Below are 20,921 nucleotides of genomic sequence, written 5' to 3'. Positions count from 1 at the left end.
ATTTCTTGAGGGAAAGAGCTCAGTCTTTTCATTATGAATCACCCTCTCCTAGACACAAAGCCTGACACATAGTTAATGTTGCATTAAAGTTGCTAAATAAACGAATCAATGAAATAGAACACATCTCAAATGATGACGTGAAAAAGAAGAGTTAGACCACATGAACGTTTCCAGGACAAAAGAGCATTTAAGTTCAGACAAACAACAGCTGATGGCCCCAACTTCCATCCCACACACCCAAACTTCAAAATGGAGAAACTGGATGACAACACTCGTCCAGGCAACTTGATATGATGCCTGTATCTACTCCTATCCTCCCAAAGTGCTTTTTCTGCCTTCCTTCTGGCTGTTGTTGGTCTTTGTTTTCTTCATACCCACAGGTTACTTCATCTAACTCAGGCATATGATTCCTGGTTCTACGCTTTTGTTTTCCCAGAGCCTGACTGTAATTAGCCCGAATATGGCTTTGAGCTTTATGTGGATTCAAGCTAATGGAATCTTAGCTTTTTTTCTTTGGTAGTCACAAGATAATGTAGTGAGCTTTGTTCTTCCCAGCAATATGGTCTCAGCTTCATTTTCTGGTTTATACAAACTAAGAAAGTCTTTGAACTATGTACCTGGGCACCTACTATCATTACTCCTTTAAATGACTCCTGCTCTAAAGCCTTGGGTTTCTCGATCCATAGTGAGACCATATAATTTGCTGTCAAAATGGACTCTGAGAATAAAAAATGATGCTTATGACAATTGTAGGCAACAGGTGTAAACCAGGTTTTGTGGCCACCCTCTCTATCCAGCAGTTTCCGAAGAGTTTCATCTGCTACAATGACTTCTTTCTTGGCTTTCTGCTATCCTGGTCAAGCTAGGTCCTCACACTGTCACTTCCACTGTGGTTTTATATTTGACTCTTTCAGTGCTGAAAGAACATTCTGGGATTTGTTAATACTTGATGTAGAGATTCAAATGTGGAAACTCCTAATAACAGTAATGATAAAGTAACACTTATACAGCAATATAATAAGATGGGTATTGTGATAAGCCTTTTATATGTTTTATTGAATTCTTTTTATAATCTAGTGATACCTCCTCTGTTTCAGAGATAAAAGAAACTGAGGCTTAAAGAGGTTACTTTACCCAAGGGCACACACTAGCACATGCAAAGTTTATATTTAATCCCAGATCTGTCTGCTTACAAGTGTTCATGTTCTTAAATTGCACGCGCTCTCTGTCTGTCTGTCTGTCTCTCTATATATATAATCCTTCACTGCAAAATAATCTTTTAATGGGAAAACATCAGCCATTATGATCAGTCATTAAGAAACATTAGATGTTTCTTAAACACTATACTTCTCTTATTAACAACTATAACATTGCTCACCTATTTCCCAGACAATGGGTCTCCAAAAGTTTGGAGTTGAGCAGCCCAGTGGTAAACTTTAAGCATGTACTCCACAATAAATGTATGCTTAGAAATTACACATACTCTTTTACAGTGTAGTAAGAGATTTTATACACTATAGGACACAATCCAAAATAAAAATTAAAAATATGAAAATAAAAGTAAACATAAGCTTTAATATTTTTCCTGCATCCCAAAGGGTTATCTTAGCTTGCCCTCCTCCCTGAGAGGCCATTCCAGAAACTTATCATCTAAATAAGTGCATCTCAAATGTTAATGTGCACGTTAGTCAACTGGAGATCTCATTTGTAATGTAGATTTTGACTTGGTATATATAGGATGGGCCTGAGAAACTGCATTTCTAACAAGCTTCCAAGTAATATTTATGCTGCTAACCCATGGAGCAGATTTGAGTAACAAGAATTTAAACAAAAGATTAATGTTAAGCCAAACGGATACTGCTATTTTTCAAGAGGTAATATCAGGTTGGTGCAAAAGTCACTGCGGTTCTTGCCATTGAAAGTAATGGCAAAAACCGCAGTGACTTTTTCAACTACCTTGGTAGCGGATTCTAAAGTCAACCTTTCATGACCATTGGCAAAACCGAGAAAAATTACTTTTTAAACCATGCAACAATCCTTACACATACTAACCAGTAATATCAAAGAACATACTTGAAATGTAGATAACCATCATGACTGGGCATATACTTGGCTAAACCAGTAAACTAAATCATAACCAACTGATTTTGTTTTCATATACTTCTATCACCAATGACAGCAGTGAATACAAATTAAGAAAAAATACAGACAAAGAACAAAGCTAAAATATGGATTTTCATCTGCTTCCAACATGAAATCAGTAGGCGGGAAATCTGTGGTTAACTGTCATTGGCTAATATCTACATTTATGTTAACAGAGTTACAGCAATGTTTGTTGGTTGGTTGCTTCTTTTTATTTTTAAAATAAATGCAAAGCAAGAACGTCCAAAGCATAATATTTTTAAAACCTATCTTTAATTTACACAAATTTAAAAGGTCCAAACCTTTTAAATGTACAGAGCTTTATGTATGAAACTCAGGCAAATGCAGAGTATCAGCAAATAAAATCACAAAGCATGTTGGTCTTACTGTTAGTCTTGCAGTTCCCTAACAAAACCCTAAAATTCACAAACCACTGACTTCATGACAACATCTCATGCTGACTCTCCAATAATTTCCACCAGTCAAATACACCGCACAACGACTAAGATCACACTCAAATTTCAGTTATTTACCTTGTCAATCATTTTTCTTGCTTCCACTTCCTCACTGTTGGGATTCTCTAACTCAATGGTATAAGTACCCTTGTCACTTTGGTCATCATCATTATCCTTTTCAGAAGTAGCAGAAGTTGCTTGATTTTTTAACATTTTATCCATCTCCTGGCTTGGTCTGTGCCCAAGACTCCCTGAACTTCTTAACAATGCAGTTTGTAGGAAGGGTATTGACACCGATGGCTCCTCTGATTTCTGTTTTAACAATTTCCCATGTGGAACACCATGCCCCCCTCTGTGATGCGCAGAGCTAGTCTGTAAAGACAAAGAAACCACTTTGGCATCTGCTGTTGGAGATTTTGCTTTCTCAAGTTTTGTATGTGGTGGTGAATATGTAGTTTCCTGACACAAGATTCCCGCACTTTGAGTAAAAGAATATGACCTTCTTTTTCTGGGATTGTCTTCATCAAAGAATGCAATCATAAAAGCAGTTTGACTTACAACAGCTTGGTCTTGATGCTTTTCAGTAGCCTGGACCTTCTGTAGCTTTTTGTGTTCTGAATGGTGGCGTCTTAAGTGTTCCTCAAGAGTTGCACGTTTGCTACAGCGCCTGTGAGCCCCAGCATTCTCTGAATCACTCTGCGTACCATCATCATGTTTATTTCCTGGATACAAAAAGAAACCAAACAATAGAGAAGGAAAAAATCCCATGTAGAAATTTAGAAGCATACACAAAAGTGCTATTTGTTTTGTTCCCCTCCTCCTTTTCAATCCAAAGTCATATGTTCTCTTCAGTAACAGGCTCTGCAAACTTGCTCAATTGCAATGGTTACATTCAAATTTATCAACTAACAATGAGGTCCTTTATAAATGACTGAATAGGATCGCCTTTCTTTCTGCAAATTTTAACTTTATAATGTTTCATCAATGTCTTAATAGATAATCAATGCTCTATTTCTGTGATATTTGTATTCCTAACATCAATAAACATTAATTCTGCCTTCAAATTATACACACTATTTAGCAATAAAAAATTTGACTCTAGCATTAGAGATGAAAAAAGACAAGAAAAAGGGTAACGTCACTGAAATGCTTACTGTTACACAGGAAATGAGAACACAAGTATCGTAAAAATGTGATGAATCTTAAGCTTCACTGATGTTCAATACTTTCAGAAGCTCAGCATATTTTTTCCTTTTTATTAAAAAGATTCAAATTTGTAGTCCCCAATAATTATTGCACAATTTTTTCCAAATATCTTTCCAGTAATGAGAATTTTTGAAAACTGTATTTGCATTAGAAACCCTAGTGGCTTCAAAGAGTTAAATAAAGCATGCTGAGAGGTCTATCAATGCAAAGGGTCATCTATGAAATCTCCACCTAGATCTAAGGACCCACTGGGCAAACAGCATGGTGCTAAATATTACCAGATATCTTCCCCATGAAGCATATCAGGTTAGAATATATTTGAATTTTGAAAGATCACCTCTTTAACAAAGGTTATTCTATTTTAGAGCAAGTAAAAGCCACTAAATAGTTAGCCTTCATGGTTCTGTTAGGTTTTGGATGTGATGACACAAAAATTACTTTTTTTTCTGATTTAAAATTCTCATTAACTAAGTAATAAGTATATGATAAAAATAATCAAATGATATTGTATTATTATAGTACGAAATTATTAGAAAGTTGAGTTATTCTATGCATGTTTTAAATGGAATCACAAATCAGAGCTTAAATTAATTTAAACTTCTTTAGCTATAAATGAATTTAGTCAACAAGATACATTCTAATGCTTCCAGGACTAAATCTGATTTTTACATTTACCTGGGCTACAAATTTTAATGTGAACGCCCACTGAATAATATGGTTCCAAACAAAATTATGATCAGACCTGAAAGACCTGGGGGGTGGGAGAAGCAAACAACCTATGTCTAGGGAAAAAGTTGAGTGTTAATGTTTCTAGGTTGTTCCTAATGAATTTAGAGATTACTAACTGGTCCCAATGATTTAGCACAGAAGCACTAGTTATAAAAATGTGGTGCATAAAAGGAATGAGAAGACACAGAAGAGAGAACTACAGAACACACAGAAAAGGGTCACGTATTGGAAAAGTAACAGGCAATGGAAACAAAGGGAGTAAGATCAAAAGGAAGGTGATTTGGAGATCACGTCTATCAAAGTAATAGTGATTAATACTATAAAAATCATATATGACAACAAATCTGAAGATCTTTCTTCAAATTGTTGACTATTCAAAATGCAATCTGAAAAGAAAAAATGAGATTAATTAATGAAATCCCTGCCTCAGGTAATTAAGCTAGGAATAACAGATAGCAGATGAAGGGCAAGCCCAAACAAACTCACTAGTTCAAATACAGACTTCATTAAAAACACTGGATTTTACAACCTATTTCATTGTTGTATTGGCTCTATTGAAAAGGAATCCAGTTTCTAAGAGCTGAAGATAACTAAACTCCAATATTTGCTGCACCATAAGAACAAAGAATAGATCCTGCACATACTGAACAATCTTAATGAAAATACCATCTTCACAGAATTTAATTCTGATTCTAATACATAAAATTTGGCACTTAGTGGTGTCAGGCCCTTTCAAGTATCTTTCCTATAACTTGTAGTTCAAAACTTTTCTTATAAATTAGTCATTCTCTTTTTTGGAAAATTACCATGCCCTCTTGTATTTTGTTGGTGTTATACAAGTCAATATCTCATCGCAGTTGCAATTTTCTGTTTCTACTCAATAAAAAGGTCACTAGCAAACAGTCCTCACCAAGTTCTTTTCTTTCCTTTGCTTATCATTAGCCATGCCTAAGTATGTTGAAGTCCTTTTAATATTTTTAGGGTAGGTTAGCTATAACAAGTTAGTGGTGTGGCCACAAGAAGTGGCAACTCTCCTAAAGGGTCAAAGTGTATGGGCTTTATTTTCCTCACTATCCCAAAGCCCCTGCACTTCACTCTTGTAGGAGCAAAGTTTTTGTTTTAGTTTTGTTTTGCCTACTTTCAATTCTTTGATCTAAACAGTTGCTGAAAACCTAATTTTTGTAAAATTTTTATTATTTGCTATAATTACACTTATTTAGAGTCCTGCTATATACTCTTTTATATCCTAAATCATGGAATATTGTTATCTAATGATGGAAGCTCTGACTTTTGGAGAAAGTCACATGTCATTTATACACATGTCCAGAAAAGTAAAATGAATCTATCTTGGATCAAAAATGAGTATTATTCACAAAAACACTACCTTGAATGGCTTGTAAAATGGTCTGAAGGCAAATCTAAAAGAAGAGTTCTCACACTGCCACCATACTGGAATATATGTCTACCTATAAATCAACTTTGAAGGACAACAGTAATATGATTACATAATTTCTAGTAAGGGCTTAAAATATCTAATCATTAAAATACAGATATAGTATACATGTGGACATTAATCCTTCTATTTGGAATTAGGTCCACAAATGGGTCTTGTGAGGAGAGAATGTTTTAAAATAATGGCTTAAAAATAATAGCCAGTACAGAAAAAAGTTATAATGACTAAGTTACAATATAAATGGGTTTAATAAAGATATTTTTAAAATGATTATCTTTTAAAAGGATATTTTACCTCAGTTTTTGTTTATTAAGAGTGGTTTTAAAAAGTCTAAGTTATTTCTAAATTCTCAAGGTTCAGCTACCTCTTATACTGTACTAGGATATCAATATTATTTATCCATTTCATATAAACAGCCTATTTATTTGTGACTGTTAACCTATATAAATATAAATAAAATGTCTCAACTATGTATTGTCTAGAAGTAAAAGGTCACAGTCATGTCTAAAAAACACATATGCCAGGTAACTGCTGATAACTATAATTAAATATTGTAATAGGCTCCAACAAATAATTAGGTAATCACATCATCTCACTGTCCTGAAATGTCTTAGAAGCAAATCAGAAATAAGTATGCAAATACTATTTCTTCATTACTTGATCAGAATGCCAGGACATAAGATATAGATTAAATCAGGGCCAGTCTTGTCATTGACAGAGAAATCACCCATTGCTTATTCAAATTAGTACCTATCACATGCTCGAGTACTAGATGAAGTGTTAGGAGTACAAAAACTCCTAAGATAGTAACAGAATGTTCAGATAAACATGTAATCACAATTTGTTCTAAATCATTTTCCTTATAGATAGCTTATTAAATAAAAGTAAGACAGAGTAACATAAATCTATATTCAATTAATTCTAAAATAAACTTAATTGGCAAAACCAATGAGAAAAAACTGATCAGCTGATACATCAATGTACAAATATCAAATTTTACTAATTTTGGCTAAGTTCTATACAAACAAAGTATATATAACTATTTCAAAAATGAACATTCAACCCTAATGTTCATAAAGTCCTAATATTAAAAAAAATATAAACTTGATTAACAGATCCTACCAAATATTTCTAAACCAAAAACCTTTGTTTTATGAGTAACCACTGAGAATACTTTGAAGCACTCCCTTCAGTGATGTGACTGTATTATCCAAGTGGAACATTTGGCTCATACCAACTTAAAATGTCTTTCAGAATCTAGGTATTAATGATAATAGAGAACAGAATTGGACATAGCTTTTCCTTAAATCAAGAAAATGATGGAACTCATCTGCTAGGGAATCCTACTGGTGAACTTAACAAATTTTGTATTTCTAGAAGAAAAAGAAACATGTTTTACAGCATAAATATAAGTTCATAAAACCAATCTGGTTTTGTCAAGAAAATGAAGAAAGACTAATTTGAGCGAGGAAGTTGGACATGGGTGGTGTGGCTTCCTCTTGAGTTTTAAAATTAAATATAACCTTTGAAAAAAGCAGAATGTTTTCTACCATGTAAATATCTACTAGTAGTATAGTAACTGCAGACTGGATTTTCTTTATCATAAAATAGGAAGTTCTGAATGATCAAATCACTTTACCTTTCAACCTTTTCAAGTACACTGGAACATCACTTTTAATGCTTTTAGAATCCTCTTCTGTTCTTTCCCATAGCATTTGAGGAGGGTTGTTTTGTGCTAGCCAGTCAGCGACTTTGTTTTCGGGCGCCATCATTCCTGTTTGAATCCCCGGCAAGTCCTGAGTTCCAGGAGAAGACTTCTTGGACTTGTGGCGCTGATCAGAAGTAAACTTTGTCACATGGTCTCTAATAGTTACCTTCCCTGGGGTACTGTCATCAAATTCAATGGTAAATGAAGCATGCCCTGCACCTGTTATATGGGAACTTGGTGTGTCTTTTGTTGGGATTTCATGAATAGTGCTTTCTGTTATTTGTGATGGTTGCTGGAATTCTTTTGTAGGGATTTCAAAATAACTTGGTTCCCTACAGAAAGGAAAAAGTACTTCTTCATTTGCAGCTGCAGATTGTTCCTCAACTTGCTTGGCATCTATGCTGCACCCTAATGAGAAAAATAAGAGAAAATTCAAAATATTTGATTGCTTCTGGCACTTGAAGGAGTCTGGTAATGGCCATGTGTACTACTCCATGAGAACTAGAAGGCAGATCACAGTCTGGATGAAAACCAATGGCATTTATATTACAGAACAAATGTCATAGAGAAAAAAGAATCTTGATTATAAACATGCTATTTGATTACCAACAGGGGATGCAAGATAAGCAGCAGCAATGGCAAATGAGAGCAAAGCAGGTAAGAAATGGATCTTGCATGGCTAAGTCCATATTTTTTCCAACTTGGATCTAGAATTCATTAAGGTCCAAAAGAATTAAAATAAAATGTAGATGGAGATGCATGTTCAATGTATACATAAAAAGTGACAGAAAAACTATGAACTTCCTTCTCAAGTCACCAAGATGAGATATGTAGCACATGTAGTGCTTCAAAGGAGAACAGGTACTCAAATGAGAATATAAACATGAAGTAAATATGTAAGTGATCTTCTGGAAGTAATGATTCCACTTACCATTCTTCACCACTACATTCAGAAACATTATTTTCAGAATGACAAAGATATTGCTGAAGTGCGATCCTTGCAAGAAGATACAAACTTTTTATAAAGACTAAAACATGTGGTTTGCAATCCAAGCAGCAGTGTGAAAGAAATAAGGTTAAAATGGGAAATTCAGTTTCCAGACAATGACTCTGGAAGAAAATCAGTTTACTTTTCTATACAGCAGAATATGCAAAAGTGTCAAAAATTCTTGGAGGAAAGCTGAATTGTAAACCTCAGATTAACATTAGTTGGCAGAAGGAGCAAGTAACTCTGGAACACTATCACTACTCTTCTATCGCCTCAGAGTCTAATACAACAGTCTAAAAACAGATGCATTTATGAATAAAATACATGAATAAAATGCATTTATGAATAAATGAAAATGACAACTAAAATGTTTTTGGCATGTTATTAGGTAGTGCAAATGCAAAAGAAAAAAATTAAAGATGATATTGTCCTGTTGTTGAAGAAGCAAAGCATGTCCATTATCAAGATGAAGAGCAAGTTCAAATGAGATATATTTCCCTAAAGCTTGAAAATAAACTCTGCTATTAAACAGATTAATAGAAAAATCATTTACAGACAATTTATTAGGAAAACAAGGCAATACAGGGAGACCAGGCTGTTTCCAAACATTTTCTAAGTAAGTGAAGCATTTGATCTTTTGAAACATCTTTTCAAAGATTAAATTTTAGTGGGATCTGTCAGGTACTATAATTGGTTTCTTGACAGCAGTCTGAATATGAAATAATAAGAAACCTGACTGCTTTTAGGTTACAGAAGAATGATATAGTAACATCCCTTTTCGTAATCAAATGTGTGGGGTAGGGCACTGAAGACAACAAACTCCATTTTCACAATAAACATAGTAATAATAAAGTGTCAAAAAAATCTAAATAGAAGGCAAGGAGAACATGTAATATGAAAGATTATAATTTTCACTGTAAAAAATTACCCTTTTAAAATCTACTCAGTTTTCCTATCACTGAACATGAAAGAATAGTATTGGAAAAACTCTACATTATCAGAGAAATAATCATACATTTATATGACACGACCTAAAGTTTTAAAAAAGTTTGATTAAATAAAGAGTTAATTTATCTTTTTCTTAAAAATAAAATGTTCAGCTGGACTTTTGAGTGTTTACTCTGAAGTCATGTTAGTTAAAATTTCCATTAGAATAAAATATTAACTACTCCTCATATATTAATAGTTCATTAATGTTATTTTTCTATTTTTTCAGACAGTGATTTTTTTAAACTATGTACAATGTACTGTACTTGATCATAAACTTGTTCATAAACCTGTCCTCTCTCCCTCCCCCCATACAGACATATACATATAGTTTGTTTTTGCTTTGCTCATCCTTCAGGTGACAGAACAAGGTTAAGATGGTAGTTTCTAATACCACTACACAGAGAGCCAAGTCAAACTGACCCACTACACAGGGAGCCAAATAAAATTGATGTGGCTCAGCTATGAAGCAAGTAACACAAAAAAGCTGGCCAGGGATATAGCACTTATCAACCACTTGTTGCTCATGATTCAAAGGAATATTATCTCAATTTTCCTCCCTTGCAAAAAAAGTTCACATGCTAATACTGACATGTTTCAACATGTTTCATGCATTAAGACAGCTGAGATCAACAACTGCACTGCATTGTTTTGGAGGTTACCATTCCCAAGTTAGTACTACTTCAAACTCGCACTTACGCAAAGCTAGAAACTTGAGACTTACACAAGTTAATAACTAATTCATCTAGAAATCAAGCACCTAACCATGTCACGCAGCACAACAGAGTGGAAAGGCGGCATGTTATGATCTGATGATCACAACCAGGCAGCCTGTTTCGTGCAAAGCCCAGACAAGATCTGAAATCACATAAATCTTATCTCTAATCAGTCTGCAATCCTCATTTTCCTCATCATAAAGTGAGAAAACACTATCTTCCCATAAGATTGTTGTGAAGATTTAGTGAGATGAGTATTAAGTGAGATCATGTAAGTTACCCAGAACAAAGCAGATATGCAAATAAATGCTTCTCCCTCAACTTTCAAAAACAGCTGAGAATCAGGAAGACAAAAAGCTAATACCAAAATCTAACTTTAAAAAACCCAAGACAGATATGACAATGCCTATCCTTAAGTATTCATAAACTTTACTAACAGTTAAGATCTTCACTGAGAGATTTTTACTATTTACTCAGATCACATGTAGCAAATCTTGGGCAGGGTACAAAAAGTGAGGATTAAGGACAGACAGACTGCACCAAGTGGTAGAGATAAGATGAAAAACAAGAGCAGACAAATGGCCCCAAAAACATGGTAGTCCAGTACCATTCAGTACATAGGGCAAACAGTCTTATATACTACAGTCTCCTGAGGACATTATTGTAAGGCAATGTCAGTATTATTATATTATTAATATAATTGAGTATTGATATCGATATTGCTCTTGATATACATGAATAATAATAGTGATACTGATATTGATGATTAATGATGATTCTGAGTCATAAGAAGAAGTTTTAAATTATACTGAACCTTCTCTGCTTAAGAAGGTGGTAATGGCCGGGCGCGGTGGCTCAAGCCTGTAATCCCAGCACTTTGGGAGGCCGAGACGGGCGGATCACGAGGTCAGGAGATCGAGACCATCCTGGCTAACATGGTGAAACCCCGTCTCTACTAAAAAGTACAAAAAACTAGCCGGGCGAGATGGCGAGCGCCTGTAGTCCCAGCTACTCGGAAGGCTGAGCCAGGAGAATGGCGTAAACCCGGGAGGTGGAGCTTGCAGTGAGCAGAGATCCGGCCACCGCACTCCAGCCTGGGTGACAGAGCGAGACTCCGTCTCAAAAAAAAAAAAAAAAAAAAAAAAAAGAAGGTGGTAATATGGGTAATGAATTTAATAGAAACTTAGGAAATGGTTAAACTTTAAAAAAAACTATCAACTGTAAAAGTAAAGTTCAATTATCTGGAAAATTCATTATGTGGAAAGACTCATTTCCCTAAAGATGATAAAAACAGATGAGGTGTGGTTCAACTACACTTGAGAAGTACCTAATAGAAAAACTATGAGGAGTCTTCTAATCAACACAGAAAAATAAAGCACCTTTCCTCCCTCAGAACACTGACAGGACATATTCTGGAATTTAGAAATTTAACATTCATCTATCTTCAAAACTCATTTTGTTATACCAAATTAAACTAAATAATAGAGTAAATACTTGTTTAGACTAATATTATATTATTAACCTCAATTACTACATTTAAAAAATTATTTAATGACTATGCTGTAATTAATTCCATATATCTACACCAGAAAAGCAATTGGTGATAATCTGCTTATGTTCTTAAGGTACTTTATGACTGTGTTACCTTAACACAATGTATTATAAGGGATACTTATACTTCATCCAGAATAAATGTTCTTTTCATTCTTCTGTACTAAATTCAATGAAATATTAAACTTATTTGAGATGACAAGGACTATAATTATAACAGCTCATTCTGCTTAAGACATCCATCCAACCTAGTCTGTTCAAGTATGTCAAATTAAGAAGACCTGAGAAGCTCCTTTTGCTTAGAAGGAGCTACGACTTGAACATTTCCAAATTTAGTTTCACTGGATTAAAAATCAATATAAGAGAGCCAAAAATCTACGATGCCCAGTTGTACATGCCATTTCAAAATGTGTGCAACAGTCAAAGGCCTTTAATTATAACCTAAATTAATTGTTGAGACCAAGTTAGGAGGTAGAAAAGCATAGCTGTAAATAAAGTGAGGACAAATTTTCTGTCTTAATACGATTAAAAATAGTCACACATTTCTGAGAACGAAATTGCTCTAAAGTAAATATCTGCTTAAACCAGGGCTTTTCAAACCATATGGCAAGTCTTCCAGAGTTTCTGGATATATATGAACCCTCAGAGAGGGACGTTAAAAATTACTAGGTAGCAAACACACTATTATACTTTCTGGAATGTAACTCTAAAAATTAATAACTAAGAAGCAAATCCCTTTTTGCTTTCACTAAGAGTATGCTTACAGGGTAAATTATGAAACTAATCACGTATACTCCACAATTTGAAACTTAAAAAAGAACGTTTAAATTTTTAAAAATACCTTAATTTCAAAATGATCAAATTAAAGAACACTTGATATACATTTCAAATCCGATTCTACAATTTCTGCTGGCGTCAAATTATTTCAAGACAGTAATCTATTTCCCTCATCCTATAGTTTAAAAAGCTGCAAATGATAAACCTGAAACAGTAATATCCTCATACTAACATAAGAAAGCAAGTGAGAGTCTCTTAAGGCTATTACTAATCAGACAGGGCACTTTAAGGAATTTGACACAAGACATAAATCACTGAATTATTACTCAAAAAGAATGCCAAGATTATGAGACAGCTTTTGTTCATCGAGCAGAAAGAGCACACAAGCTGAGAATTCAGTTACATTCATAGAGATGAAAGTATTGCTGGATGCTTCACATTTGAAATTTATTTTATTATGCTGAGCTATGAGGGATCAATTTGTATGGCTATTTGATTTTGGAGTGTTTAAGTATCTGTACCCTATGAAGTATACGCTTTTAGAGTGGTTGTGTTTACAAGAATAATGATGGCTGAAATATTAAAACTTCTGCTTAAGAGCATGGACTCTGGAGTCAGGCAATCTAAGTTCAAATCCCAGCTCCATTATTTGTAGTTGGGTGACTCTGACAAGTAAATTAATTTCAGTATGCCTTAGTTTCTTTATCTACAAAATCACAGTAACTACACCTTTAAATACTCCTGTGATGATTAAATAATTAAATGCATACAAAGCACGTAGAAGAATGTCTGGATAAAGTAAACACTACTGCAGTGTTAGCTATTACTGTAAATCATGGTTATGCCTGCTGTATAAAGATTACATATACACTTCATTGTATGTTAGAAGTTATGTGCTTCAGATTTCAAAAGCTGTTTTGTGTGTGACAGGGGAGGGCTAAAAATGTTAATGGCAAGATAAAAATTAGTGATTTTCAGAGTTCGGTGATAATTCTATTCAGCTATGTTTTCTTAATCACCTAATTGGGAAATCTTTTCCCCTCTCAGTATAGGTGGCTCTAGGGCACAATGACAGTATATTATGTGGTACTTGAATAAGACATGTATAGTTTAGTTGTGGGGAGGAGGCATACACACAACATACTGAATGAAACTGTAAGGTATTGATGATAAATATAAAGACATCATTTAGAATGTATCTCTTTATCATCTAATGTATGTGTGTATTTATGTTTGTGGGAAAAGAGCAGGCAGGAATTAGCATAATTTATGGGGGATGCACTGGGAGAGAACACTCAAACAACTGGTAATGGGACGTAAACACTCAAACAACTGGTAAAGCGACCATGGAAATTGGGACAAAATTAGAAAACTTTGACATAGAAAACTTAGTTTAAAATCTATTTGGCAGGCAAAAGACAGTCATTGTAGTTTCTTAAGCAAAGAAAATAAAGAGCAATTTAAATGTACTCTACAAAATAAACTGCAGGAGGGTTGAAACCAGGAGGTTGGTAGCCCAATCATGACTCAGGACGGGGGGCAGTGTGGGGAAAGCAACAGACCTACAGACCTAAGGATTACACAAACAAGGTGAAGGGAAGGGAACACACAAAATTTACAAATAAAGCAGACATCCTTGGTTTTCTTTCCATATCCTTTCCCTGTTCTTTCCTCCTCAAAGGACTCCAAAAGTCTCTGATATCCACTCTTTCCCGACACAGATCATGTGGCTTGGGGGAAAACTAACACCACACACAGCTTCAAGGTGGGCAAGACTGGTTTAAGGATAATCTAACTTGCCTTGCCAGGGACTGGTTCAGAAATAAGCAGGTGACCCTCTCCTGAACCTGTGAGAGGTCAATGAGATGAGAGAGATGTTGAGAACTTTTGCCAAAGTTCTTCCAAATTCTGGAAGGTCTTCTGGAAGTAACATTTTCGCTTTTCTGTTGCATGTGATCAAAGCAGCATGTACCCCTTGCTGCTACTGGCAGGCAGCCTATGAGAGTGAGGGTAAACTCCTCAGTCTGCAACCACTATGAAGAGCAAGACTGAGAGGCAGAGAGAAGCTAGCTAGCTGATGACGACATTGCTGAGATGCTGAAGTAAACAACCCTGATGGGGTTCAGTTATGTGAGCCAGGAAATTTCTTTCCTGTTTGTCTCAGGCAGCATTTGTTATTTACATCTGAAAGCGTGCAAAGTAATACTGTTTCTGCGCATGGGCATGATGAAAACTGCTGGTGACAGAAACAAATAAAGCTGGGATGGGAATTTATTTGCAAAGTTGACAAATTCGGCCTTGGGCACCGTAAGATCAAGTTGACAATGCTTGCTTTCTTAGACTTGTATCCATTAGAGCATACCTAAAGAACCAATGTTCTCATTCTCCAGCTAAGAAAAATGTACTATTTATTTTGTAGAATTAGGGTGAAAAGTAGAAAATTGAAAAGAGTTCTCATGAAATTTATCCTTGTTTCAGAGCCAGACTTAGTCTTCCATACTGAGCCCAGGTGCCTGTTTAAGTACAGGATTTTAAGATCCAGTTCTGGATCCTTATCTGCTGTTATCTCAAAAACTGGCTGCTCCATCTTTCTGTTCTCATGTCTTTGCAAGGTCCTTATGTGGCAACTGACACCTCCATTTATTTCCTGGAAGTCTTGATTTTCTGGTTTATGGACTGAACCACTCCATTAACAGTATCAGAAATATCAAACATACATTACTTGACTATTACTCTGAGAATCTGACCCAGAACTATTTTTTCATGCTGGCTGCCAAACTCAACTAATCCTGTTGCTGCCATTTCTCATCACAATGAGCACACTGAGGTTTTGAAGAACTTGTAATTTCATATCACATTTCTGAACAAAGTGGAAATTGCTCAATTAAAAATATGACTAAGCTGGACATGAAATGGTGTGTGCCATAATCTCAGCTCCTCAGGAGGCTGAGGTGGGAAGATGGCTTAAGTCCAGGAGTTCAAGACTAGCCTGGGCAACACAGTGCGATCCCATCTCAAAGAATAAATTAACTAATTTATTTTAAAAATATGATTACATGCTGGGGATCTAATAAAACACAAAATTAGTGCCTACTATTTTGGTCTAATTGATATATTTTAATAATTATTCTTATATACTTAAAATGCCTAGTTACATCATTAATCTGCTTTCCAAATCTTAACTTCTCCTTTCAACTGTAAAAAATATTTTAAAGGTGCTTTATAAAGATATTAAAATTAATACTTTGCTTATAATCACTCATAATTTTAAATTTTACATTAAAATAACAAGGCCATTAAAACATTCATCAATTAAAAAACATCAAATTATAGAATACTAGAGCATCTCTTTTCATGGTAGACAGCTGTTTGCTTAGATTACATATGCTTCCCAAAATATCCATTTAATGTCACAGTGATTGAGATTTTTTACCTGATGTTCCAGCTTCATGATTTTTTTCTTCAGGTTTGCCATTTGTCTTGAAAGCTCTTTTTTCATCCACCTCATCATCCCCCCACCATGACGGTTGCCCATATAATGGAGTACCACGGGGCATGGCAGAAATATCTGGAAAGAGGTGGGAAAAATCTGTCTAGAGCAGATGAAACAGAAAAAAATACGCTTTCGCAGAATGCTAGAACTGCCTGGTTGATTACTTAAATTAAAAACCAAAGTACAGTCTTGATAGCTAAAATGTAATCTATCCTGAATAGCTTTGTATTTGTGATAAGATCTTATCCAATGTTGGACATAACTAAATAAATACTATTTCCACTGGGTGGTATCTAAGTCAAACAACGTGCTACATATCCCAGTAGCTTTTTCTTCAAGTGTTATGACTTGTTTGGTATATAACTGAACCACTTGTAACAAATGGCATTTTACTTGAATTTAGACAGAAAGTGACCTCAGAAGAACAAGTTTGTTGAAACTAGGCAATAATTAACTAGGGAAGAACAAAACCAGTCTGATCAGAAATGGCTCGTTAAGGTTAAATGTAAAAGACAAAGCTAAAGTAAATGTTGGCATGAGCACCCATTTTCTAATTTTTTTCAAGCCCAAGGGCACACAAACTAGTTCTTAACAGAACTAACATATTTTTGTTTGAGCAAATGTAGTAATGCCTATCCATTTAAAAACTTGTTTCTGTTTGAATGGGATTATTTATGTGAGGCATTTTATAACATTCCGAGAATTATAAATTATTATATGATGATACAGCTACATTTGATTTTTAAAAATTTCCTTTTAATTCATTTTTGTTGTTATGCTGCAGAAGAAAATGCAGACGAACATGAAATAATAAAAATACTGTAAGGTAACCCTCGGAATCTGTAGGTATTCTGCATCCATGGGTTCAATTAGCTGCAGATGAAAAATGCTTTGGGGAAAAAAATTCCACTAAGTTCCAAAATGCAAGACTTAAATTTGCCTTATGCCAAGTACTACTACACAAATGAAGTGATGTGTATGCATTGTATTAGGTATTAAAGTGATCTAGAGATGATTTAAAGTATACAGGAGGAGACGTGCATAAGTTATGTGCAAATACTACACCATGTTACATAAGGAACTTCAGTATCATGAATTCTGGTATTCATGGGAGTTTTGTCCTGAAACCAGCCCCCATGGATACTGGAGGATGACTATATTTACTTCCCTTAAACATTTAAACATATTAAGCACACCTATATACAACTGCCATATATAATTATGTGTTTTATAATGTTTCCTAATGAAAGCACTGGCAGCATTAAAACACACTCTGAAATTATCACTATTATACATTATTTTTATATGGACATGGCCAACTTTCTGAGAACAAAGCATGCAGTGTCTTCAAGATCAAGTATAAAGACGGTCTTCAGAGAGAGGCCAGCTTACCCATGGCTTTCTCCTCGGATTTCAGTGCTTCGGTAGCTTTGTGCTGCACTTCAATGGCAGCGTCTGCTCCCTTTGAATCTATGCTTTTGGCACTTGCAGATTTGGATAATTCTGATTCTGAAGATTTCTGCGACAACTGAAGCTGAATGGTAAACTTCTCATGCTGTAAAACATTTAAAAATGGAAGTGAAACATCAAGAAGTAAAATCAACCATAGTGAATAGTAGATTTGCAAAAGAAGTTAAGTAAAAACTGTTACCTTAAGAGCTTCTTCGGGGACCCTCATTTCTCCTTGTACTACAGTGAAAAGATTTGTATGTAAACGGGGCTAAGGAAGAATATAACCTCAAATTTCTTGTAATTGAGCTAAAAATGATCATCAAATGTAATTTGGAAATTGTTCTATTTCAACAGGCAATTACAGCAGAATTATTATATTTCCCCTGAATAGTTAAATCTTAAAATATGCTCACAAATATAAACATTTTCATTTAAACATACTAAAAACCTTAAGATCCAGCAAGTTTTCTACTTTTAAGTAAAGGTGGCCCTCAAGAAGCAAACAACTGGGCAATTAATCAGAGCACAGAGACATTTTCAATTTTCACTAACAATAATAGAACCACAATGAAGAAAATTATGTGAAAACATATACATAAGAAAACATGCATCAAATTATATTGATAGCTAATCACAAAAACGTAAGGAAATATCTCATCGAGGATTAATCAACAGCAATTCCTAAAAGAATTTGATTACTCAAACTTCATAAGCATTGATAAAAATATAGTTCACTTTGCAAGTACAAAAGAAATGCTATAATTAGGGTCCTTACAGCGACCACAGCCATGACTGTTCCCCATGAACTGCAATCAAGGTCATATTACATTATCAAACAATGGATTCTATACCAAGATTAGATTAGAACCAAGTGCTAGATATAATGAATGCCTTCATTATTAAGCCAAAAAGAACAATGCCTCTGTATATTAAAAAGATCTATTCACTAAAGAGTAGAGGTCACATTTCCCACCATTACTTAACTCTGTAATGAAAGGACTTTTATAACCATGTACTAAATTCTATTCTTTGCCAGTTCAGAGCACTTATGACTTCAAGGGTAGAAAGCTGTAACTATCATGACTACTTGGGGAGAAAAAGATGACTTCCCAAGCATAAGGGAAGTGGGAAACTTGTGAGTATTTACTCTAGGTTTCTACTTGTTAAAATAATAAAAATTCAGAATTGTAAATATACAGAGTTTTGGGAAATATTCTGTTCAATTCCATTAATCCTTCCGTTTCATAAATACAGAACTTGGGCAGTGGACGGACAGAAACCAAAACAAGAGTCTAGTCAACCGAATCCCAGGCCAGGGCTCTCCTATTAATCTACATTGCTTTTTCCCATAGCCTTGAAATATTAAAATTTTCCTTTTTGTCACATTCATACACTGGCATATATTTGCTGGTACATATGGAAATACAGATCTCATAACTAAGTATATTTAATAAAAGATAATGTCTAAATTGCAAACATATGGAATCAATCTAAATGCCCATCAACTGATAAGTGGATTAAGAAAATGTGGTATATATATATACCGTGGAATACTACTCAGCCATAAAAAAGAATGAAATAGTGTCTTTTGCAGCAACTTGTATGGAACTGAAGGCTATTACTCGAAGTAAAGTAACTCAGGAATCAAAAACCCAAATACCGCATGTCCTTACTTCCAAGTGGGACCTAAGCTATGGGTACACAAAGGCATATAGAGTGGTATAATAGACACTGGATAATCAGAAGTGGGGAAGTCGGAAGCGGGATGAGGGATGAAAAACTACCTGTTGAGGTACAATGTATACTACTCAGGTGGCAGGTGCACTAAAATCCCAGACTTCACCACTGTACAATTCATCCATGTATCCAAAACCTCACTTGTACCCCTAAAGCTATTGAAATTTCTTTAAAAAGACAAAAAATGTGATTAAGCTATTATAAGAAAAAACCTAGAGTTTGGTAAGTATACATACATTCACATATTTATATAATATATAATATGAATTTTATATAAACACGTATATATAATGTAGAAAAACACTGGCACGACTACTGCAGATATTATTGAAGTTTTTCATTCTCTTCTGAAAATTGCTCTTTATCTAATGTCGTTACAGATGTGAGTTCCCTGAAGCAATATTATGGTAAAAACTTTGCTTTAAATATAATAATAATATGGTCTAGTAACTTTGTTTTATCCCCCAAAAACTCATAAACAGCTAGAGAAAATTCATAGCATTCCTACTTTTTTTTTTTTATGGGAAAAGGCATTAAAAACTGACAATCATTACCGTTTTTTCCATGGAAAACACAAGTGATTTCAGCCTGTTGTGAGGGTTTTCGGGTGCTTCAGGCTTACCTCCTGGGAGTGCCCAAAGGCAATCTCCCAGGGCCCATCTAAGGTATCCTCTTTAAACCTAGACACGCTTCAGGTCATGGAGAGCTTGAGAGGAGTCATCCTTCTAAAGTTCAAACATTTTACCTTCCAAAAAGGTTTCTGTGTGTGGAAACGAAGAAGACCTCAAGAAGCCTCATTTGGGTCATTAACTCATCCGGGAACTCTGGCGTAACGGTGAGATCTGGAGACTGCTCTAGCCCCAGCTTTTGATAAACTGAGGTACAATAACTTATGGTATCAGTAAGCTATAAAAAGTTTGAATTCTTATTTATTAAAAATCATAATTTGATAGGTTATTTCCCCATTTCTTTATATAAGACTATGACTGCTATTCTAAGCCATCCCCCTGTATTGACCTAAGTCAATTTATTCAAGAAATGTTTATCTAAAAGTAGGACTGTGGACACTCCCCTGAGCACTAGTAATGTGTTCTTAGATATGGTTCCTCCCACTCTTTTATTTTAATGACAAGATTAAAAACAGAGCAAAATTTTAAACAGCGTTAGTCATTCCAAGGAGTATGACCTAAAATATGAAGTGTCAGATATCACTGTAAACATGTCTTTCAAAAATCATGTCAGATAAGTAAGAATACTTGAATAAAATTATTTTATACAAGGAAAGATCAGAAAAACCTATTTTTCAAAACTAATATATTTTATACATGTGATTTTAAAAAAAATGTAATAAGGCTATCCCTAGAAATTCTTGAGTTACCCAAAACTGTTTCCTTTTCATTAAAAATATGGAAATTTTCCCTCATTTAACAATAATTGATAATAAAACATACAATTATGCTAAATTAGAGTCCACAGAGTATTAGTAAGGTACGTCCTAGGAGACAATAAGAGTTTAAAAGAAAGTTA

At 34.5% G+C, this 20,921-nt stretch overlaps 1 protein-coding gene across 22 annotated transcripts in view; it reads right to left on the bottom strand.

Moving 5' to 3' along the window:
* CEP170 (centrosomal protein 170) overlaps nt 1-20,921 on the bottom strand; it is a 128,984-nt gene that overhangs the window by 59,507 nt on the left and 48,556 nt on the right. For 12 of the 22 annotated variants that reach the window (XM_015433418.4, XM_065531497.2, XM_005539637.5 and 9 more), the window contains exons 5-10: nt 17,857-17,915; nt 17,598-17,760; nt 16,146-16,280; nt 7,625-8,101; nt 3,156-3,319; nt 2,676-2,969 (exon numbers count right to left, since the gene is read on the bottom strand). In XM_015433418.4, the coding sequence (XP_015288904.1) occupies nt 2,676-2,969; nt 3,156-3,319; nt 7,625-8,101; nt 16,146-16,280; nt 17,598-17,760; nt 17,857-17,915 (1,292 nt within the window). The remainder of the gene's footprint in view (nt 1-2,675; nt 2,970-3,155; nt 3,320-7,624; nt 8,102-16,145; nt 16,281-17,597; nt 17,761-17,856; nt 17,916-20,921) is intronic. The other 10 variants (XM_015433496.4, XM_074035302.1, XM_005539640.5 and 7 more) reach the window with 1 other exon arrangement.

The sequence above is a fragment of the Macaca fascicularis genome, chromosome 1 (assembly GCF_037993035.2).
Source record: "Macaca fascicularis isolate 582-1 chromosome 1, T2T-MFA8v1.1".
Taxonomy (NCBI): Eukaryota; Metazoa; Chordata; class Mammalia; order Primates; family Cercopithecidae; genus Macaca; species Macaca fascicularis.
Note: the sequence above shows the minus strand (reverse complement) of the source record. Positions and strands in the feature narration are given on the sequence as shown.